This window comes from Quercus suber, unplaced genomic scaffold, assembly GCF_002906115.3.
Source record: "Quercus suber isolate HL8 unplaced genomic scaffold, Cork oak 2.0 scaffold_35, whole genome shotgun sequence".
Classification (NCBI taxonomy): Eukaryota; Viridiplantae; Streptophyta; class Magnoliopsida; order Fagales; family Fagaceae; genus Quercus; species Quercus suber.
This window is the reverse complement of record NW_027069500.1, coordinates 828,317-835,337: the sequence shown is the minus strand read 5'-3', so window position 1 is coordinate 835,337 and position 7,021 is coordinate 828,317. Positions and strand designations below refer to the sequence as shown.

General features: G+C 34.1%; 1 protein-coding gene across 1 annotated transcript; it reads right to left on the bottom strand.

Annotated features, from left to right (window-relative positions):
• Nucleotides 1-3,026: 3,026 nt before the first annotated feature.
• On the bottom strand, nt 3,027-4,599 carry LOC136066444 (probable methyltransferase At1g29790). The gene has a single exon (XM_065770770.1). It carries the CDS (start codon nt 4,373-4,375, stop codon nt 3,179-3,181), a length of 1,197 nt encoding a protein of 398 aa, XP_065626842.1. The 5' UTR covers nt 4,376-4,599; the 3' UTR covers nt 3,027-3,178.
• Between the last annotated feature and the right edge of the window lie 2,422 nt (nt 4,600-7,021).

Here is a 7,021-nt window from a genome sequence, read left to right as displayed (position 1 = left end):
TATGGACATTTTATCTCTGGATATCAGTATATAAAGTTTATTTATAATTTTTTACCGATAAAAAAAGTTCATGTATAAATCTAAGTTGTGGTTTAAATTTATTGTAAGTTCCTGAAAGAGGTCTTCTGAGCAACAATAGTTCTCTTTGGTTATAAATGGAACACCCAAAATTGATTACGCATTTTGAAAATTGTTTTTCGATACCCACATTAACATATGACAAAAGGCAAATATATCAAGTTCAGCATTACAAAATTGTTGGTTGTACCCGGCGGTGATGAAACAGAAAGTCATTTCTTGTTGTCGAAGGAATTGGAGGTCTGTCAGCAATGCTTGCTCTCCAGTGGGGAATTTTCTTCTTGTTGCAGATCCGTTCCAAGTTCTTGCTGGCAGTGAGTACAATGATGTGTTGACAGCCTAAATTCTTATCTTGTAAGCTTGCCTCCAATGCTTCCTGAATTTCCATGTTAGTAGTTGAGGCTCCAGTACTATTGCATCCTACAAACATTCTGGTTCCTTAATTGTTCTTAGCTTCAGAAGCATGCCCGCTTCTTCTAAATTTCTTGTTTCTCTTCTCATCAATCTTGATTATAGCTGCCAACTCCTGATAACTCCACCCCGTCCCATCTTGGTTTTAACACTCTTGCTGAGAGGGTTGATTTAAGCTTAAGCTTAAGCTTCTTGGTACCTGCATGAGAGTTTGGGATGCGAGTAAAACATCAGTTGGATTGGGACACTTCCCTTACGGCCTGGTTTCTGTGATTCCAGATTGTCCAGAGGGTGGTGAAAATGGTTTGCAAGGAAATCATATTGTCTTGTTCCAACTTTTTATTATCTAAGATACAACTAGCCTGCCATTAATTAACCTCAATCTGGTTGAGTTTCTTCCGTAGTTCTGATAGGAAGAACAAAACCATGCCACATTGCTCTAACAAGGGGGCAGTAAAGAAACAGATGTGAGGAAGTTTCGCTATCTTCACTGCACAAAGGGTAAGTGACAATAGCTGGTATACCTCTACTGCCATGATTCGAATTCACAGGGAGACAATCATGGAGAAGTTTCCACACTAAGGTCAGAATTTTCATTGGGAGTTTTACTTATGAATTGTATTAGCAGTTTTAAAATCAATTAGGTTGTGGTTGGTTACGAGAGATTGAGCATAAAGTAGCACAATAAATGGTCTATGAATTTTGGGGATTTCTTTATCTATATTGATATATAATATGAGCCAAGAGCTTTTAATTGGCGCTACTTCTTGATTTTTTTAACATAAACATTTAGAGTTCAAACCTCTTTACCCCCAATTATTGAATTATCAAAAAAATATTGATATATAATATGTTATAATGGGTATAATTTGCTTTGAAGAATAGAAATATATTTGGCTGGCTGGACAAATCATGATTTTTCTTGTTGAGGGTGTGTTTGTCTATAGATATGAAGGATTCAAAATGCTTCGCATAGGACAGATGGCTTACCTTGAGCCTTGTAGTTGAATTGACTTTATTTCTTAGTTGGGAAATTATTAAGGTGAAAGTAACACTTGGTTTTAGCTACAAAGAGAAAGATACTTTCTGAAAAAGATAAAGGATAGTTGGGAGCATTTAATGTAATAGATGACAACTTGTATTATGAGGAAAAAAATAAATAAATAAAACACAAAAAGTTATGCATGAGTAGCCAATCCCTTAGTTAATGTGCTCCAAGCTAATACATTGACTAAGGGAATGGCTATTAGCAAATTATCAAAAATTACTCTCTTACTTGCTAGACCACTTCCCTCGTTGAAGACATAGAATTGGCCATGGACTTAGGCCATGGGTAAGAAAAATTAAGTGTCAACTCAGTAGGTCTGATGCCATTATTTAAAGAGGGCCTATGTTGTTGGTGGTTGAGTATGGGAATTGGGCTTCAAGCCTTGATGAAGTATACACTATTTATCCTAAATCTTATGTATATATAATTTTAGTATTAATTTTTACTTCGAAATAAATTTATTTATTTTTGATTGGGTGCTGAGATTCTTGAGAATCAGGTCTTAGTCCACTAGAAGATGAATATTTTTGGTTCTTGGCTTAAAAGAGGAAGAGTAGCGAGGCTTATGAGAAAATTCTGAGAGATATTGGATGGATCATGGAAGTGACTTTATGAATTTGGGGTATTAGAACCCGTCATTCACATGGTTTAATAATATGTGGGATATATGGATCAAAAGTACGGGAAAGACTTAATTAGGTAGTGGCAACTATGGATATTGGTTTTTGAAATTTCCCAACGGAAGAGTAACCTATCCCTACTAATACAAAATGAGCCATAGGAAGTGTCAAACTCAACACAACGACGACAATTTCATTTTGTGGAGATGTGGCTGTAGGTCCAAGGTTGTGCAGATACCATACGTAAGGCTTGGGGAAAGGACTGAACAAGAAAAACCGATTTTAAACTTGTTCGAAAAGAAAAAAGTGTACAATAAGGATTTGCAACGATGGATGAAACATATCAGAGTTTGGAAGCTAGTGTGAAGAGTAACCTACGGATAAATCTCTAGAGTGCTAATGGGTTTAAGGAAATAAAATTCTTGTTTCAATTTGAGCATTCCCTTTGTGCTTCATAAACACACTAGGATTTTTATTCGTGTAACTTAGTTATAGGGAATGAGTTACAAAAGTTAAATGGAATGAGTTACAAAGGTATATAACCTCTCTCATTTGTGTAATTCGTCAAAAAAAAAAAAAAAAAAAAAAAAGAAGAGAAAATCTCTCCACCATTCTCTCAAGCCTTTTGGATTCTATCTTATGGTTTTTAGGTAATGGATATTGTGTGACTTGCTCTAGCGTAGCAAGCACTACCATGAACAATAACCATAATGGAGACACATGCATAAATATTGGTAAATCAAATGTAAAACCAGGAAAAAGTGAATACAAGTTCTACTCAATTTCTTACAATATATATATATATATATATGCGAGGAAAATGAATAAATATTAGTAAATCAAATGTAAAACGTATATGGGACAATACAAAGAGGGGGAAAACTAGTGCAAGTAAAATTTCATACATTGTTAAAATTTACTCCTTGCCACGACTTCTTACAAAGAAGACAGACAGGAATCTAAACTCAAAATCAAAATCTCATTTAAGTAAACAAGAGGAGAGAGAGAAAAAAAATGAAAATCACCAAGAGTTGTTCAATGGCTTCTCCAACAAAGCCGAAAGGTACATCTCACGGCGCTCTGGACCACGATCGAGCTTCTTCCCTACCACCCACTTCAACTTTTTGAACCCAATGCTCTCTATGAGCGGCTTGTAAACTTGCTCGAACTGCTCTTCCACACAGAAGAAATGGTCAAGCCAAAACAACCCCCCAGGCCTAAGCACCCTATAGATATCAAACATCAAGAAGTGCATCAACGTTGTTGGGATCCAGTTACTCAATACATGCATGGAGTGAACGATGTCCAACGTGTTGTCGAAAAAAGGAAGCCTCTGAGAGATGCTAATGTAGAGAGGCACAACCCCTCTTGAGGCAATGAAATTGTTGAATGGACCATTCAAGTTCATAGAGGTTGTAACAATGGTTATGTTCCTTTTCATCATTCTTATAGCAAAAGTAGCTACACCACCGCCAATGTCAAGCCCGATACGTACGGTTCCAGGCTTCTTTGTTGCCAAGACTTCGTCAATACTGAAGTCTACACCACCACCTTTTGATGAGGTCCAACGAGATTTCTCAGCTCCTTGAAGATCAAAACAGTCTTTACAATCACTGAAACCCTTTTCCCTATACTTTCTGTTGACGAGACAATCATAGTTTTTGCAAGTGTAAGCTGTCCATACAATGGAGTTGTCTGAGGGTGTTGTCCATAAGCTAGTTGGAAGTGGGTATGGTTCAACATATTTAGAAGGGGCAGCAGGGCGGCAACGGCGTCGAGGGAGTGGCTCACAGCCTTTGAGGAGGAGCTTTTGGGCTAAGAGCTCATCATCTGGGCATGAACCATTGACCTTGTAAGACATGAAGGTGTTGAGTTCTTTGGGGAATTGGGTGCATGCTTTTCCAACTGGGGGGTATATGGTGTCGGAATCAAAGTTGATATTAACCCCAAATGGGAGTAATTGCCCGGATGTGAAAGCAAGGAATTCAGGTGAAAGATCTAAATTATTTGTAGCTTCTGTAGATACATCGGGTGATTTAGGAGAAGGATATTCATTGTCTTTGGTGGCGGTGGTGGTGGTGGAAATGGTGGGATTGAAAGAGCACAAGGAGGCATTGAAAGTAGAGGAAAGGAACAAGGTGAGAAGATTTGTTGACAGGAGGATGAAAAGGAAGAAGAGACTAGTGGAGAGAGACTTGGTTTTATGAGGTGAATCCATGTGTTTTTGTTTGTGTTTGATGAGGGTTGCTTGCTTAGAATTGAAGATAGAAAAGGTTGAGTAGGAAGTGGGTATCAAAAATTGTATGTAGTATGTATGTATTGCCTTTTGAAAACATGAAATTAGAGCCCCTCTCAATGTCAAACGCCACTAGTAGACAATTAATAATCAAATAAGTGGCTTTGTTTTTTTTCCTAGGGGAGGCTTGTTTATTATTTAGTTTTAGGTCATCTTTGTTATACTTAACCCTGATAAACTAGTGAGTGTATTATTAGGTGGTGGGGACTAATTGTAAAAGGTCAACACTGCGTGAAGCTCAATAAATCCAACTTCATGATCGCGCAAACATCATATACTACTACTACTACTACTATATTTTTCGTCAGAAGAAGCAATTTAATACTTGAGGCAATTATTAAAAGCATCGGACACAACACATGACATATATTTTACTATTATGCAATTTTTGATTTCATGACTAGCTAGATCCGCATAAGATTGTAAACTCTGATCCAGGACACATGTAAATGGATCTTGAAAAAAGAACCAAAATGTTAAAAATGTTGACCTCGAAATCAGCTCAGTGATATTTAAAGGGGATTGGTTTCTAATATTGGATGCACAAAGCTATAGAGTGAGTAAATTAACCACATGCATATCCGTGATTTATGCTTCAATATATGCTAACCTTATTCAACTCGGTTTGAAAATATTATAAAATAACAAATTCGGTTTGAAAATTGAAAGTACTCTACAAGAAAGATTTATTCAAGCCGATCTGCAAGAATTTCACCAACCAGTGCTTGTTTCTTTGTGCTGTTCAATAAAATAAGGACAAACTACTGCATTGCTCAATTAATCAAGAATCATTAGCTTTTCTAGGATGCAAAACCAACGGGTTAGGTTTTTGAGCATATAATCACACAATTGTTGTGTATACTGTCTAGTGTCTAGCTAGGCTAGTCATCTCATTTGGCTACCTGGTTGGGTCCAAGGCCAAGCTAAGCTCATGCCTTAAGCTTAGCTTGTGGCAATCATCTTTTTTCCCAAGTTCCCAACGTTCAGCAAATTTTAACCTGTGCATTCCAATCCAAACTCAGTCAATGAACAAATGTGCTTTCTGCGATAATCTTTTAATCTTCCATTGAAAGTTCAATTAAAGTGTAGAAATGCTTTAGTATTCCCGATAACTACATCTTTGTACAGGTTACTCTAGACTAGAAGCTAAGTACCAAGTAACTAAAAAAAAAAATTTGCCAGCATAATCGTGGGCATGCCATTAAGCACCCAAACCCTTAGTCATCAAGACCCCCCAACCAATCTATATATATATATATATATATAAAATAATAGGTAAAACTGAAAGAAAATTTAATTAGATTTCAAATTAGAATTCAATTAAAGTCTAATTTTGCGCCACGTGTTCCATCTAATCTAAGTTTTTAAATTTTTGTGTCAAGTGAGTTAATTCAATTTAAAAATTAGATTTTAATTATAGTTTAATTTTGTGACGTGTGTCCCATTTAATCTAAATTTTTTAAATTTTTGTACAAAATTAGTTAATTTAGTGTAAAAAAAACGACAAATCCAATATAAGTAAACCATAAAACACATAATTTTTGAAGGATTTTATATTTATGAGCCTTTTTTTTGTTGAACTAAAAACAACTCAAGTTTATACATCATTTATATATATATATATATATAAAAGTAAAGCTGAGAGAAAATCTAATTAGATTTTAAACTGGAATTTAATTAGTGTCTAATTTTGCACCACGTGTTCCATCTAATCAAAATTTTTAAATTTTTGAACCAAGTTAGTTAGTTTAGTGTAAAAAATAGATTTTAATTAGAGTTTAATTTTACAATACGTGTTTCATCTAATTGAAGTTTTTTAATTTTAGTGCCAAATGAGTTAATTTAGTGTAGAAAACGAGGAGTTCAATATAAATAAATCATAAAAAACATAATCATATATCTAACACTATATATAAAATTAGAGGAAGAGAAAGTTTGAATGATTTTATATTTATGAGCCTTTTTTTTATAACTAAAAATAATTCATTTGGCACAAAAATTATATATATATTAATAGGTAAAATTTAGAGAAAATCCAATTAGATTCTACAATTGAAGTCCAATTTTATGCCATGTGTCTTAAATTATTTATTTTTAGAGAGAGTTTTAGTTCTTAATTTTGGAATCAAAGTGAGACCATATCATAAATATTCATTCAAGTAAGTTATTGTGTACAAAAATCAAAGAGTATAGAATTAATGAATATAAAAATATTTAAAAAATGGACAATTTACATTTTCTACCTAATAACATTGTTACAATACTTTTTAAAGAGTTAAAAAAATGACTATTAATAATATTTAAATTATATATGTAATATTATTATACCATGCATTTTAATGTGTATTTTTTAAGTATATCCATGCATATGCAAAAAGTTACAAGCTAATTTCAAAAAACATGAATAAACATTAAGAGCCTTGTACTTGCAGTTCAATTGATTGACACATCTTTGTATTTTTATCAAAGATATCCACAATTTAAATTTCTCTCTCTCGTTATAACTATCAAATTATCAAAATTCCACTAAAAAACAATTTTCATGCAAAGCGACATATTTGCGTGACA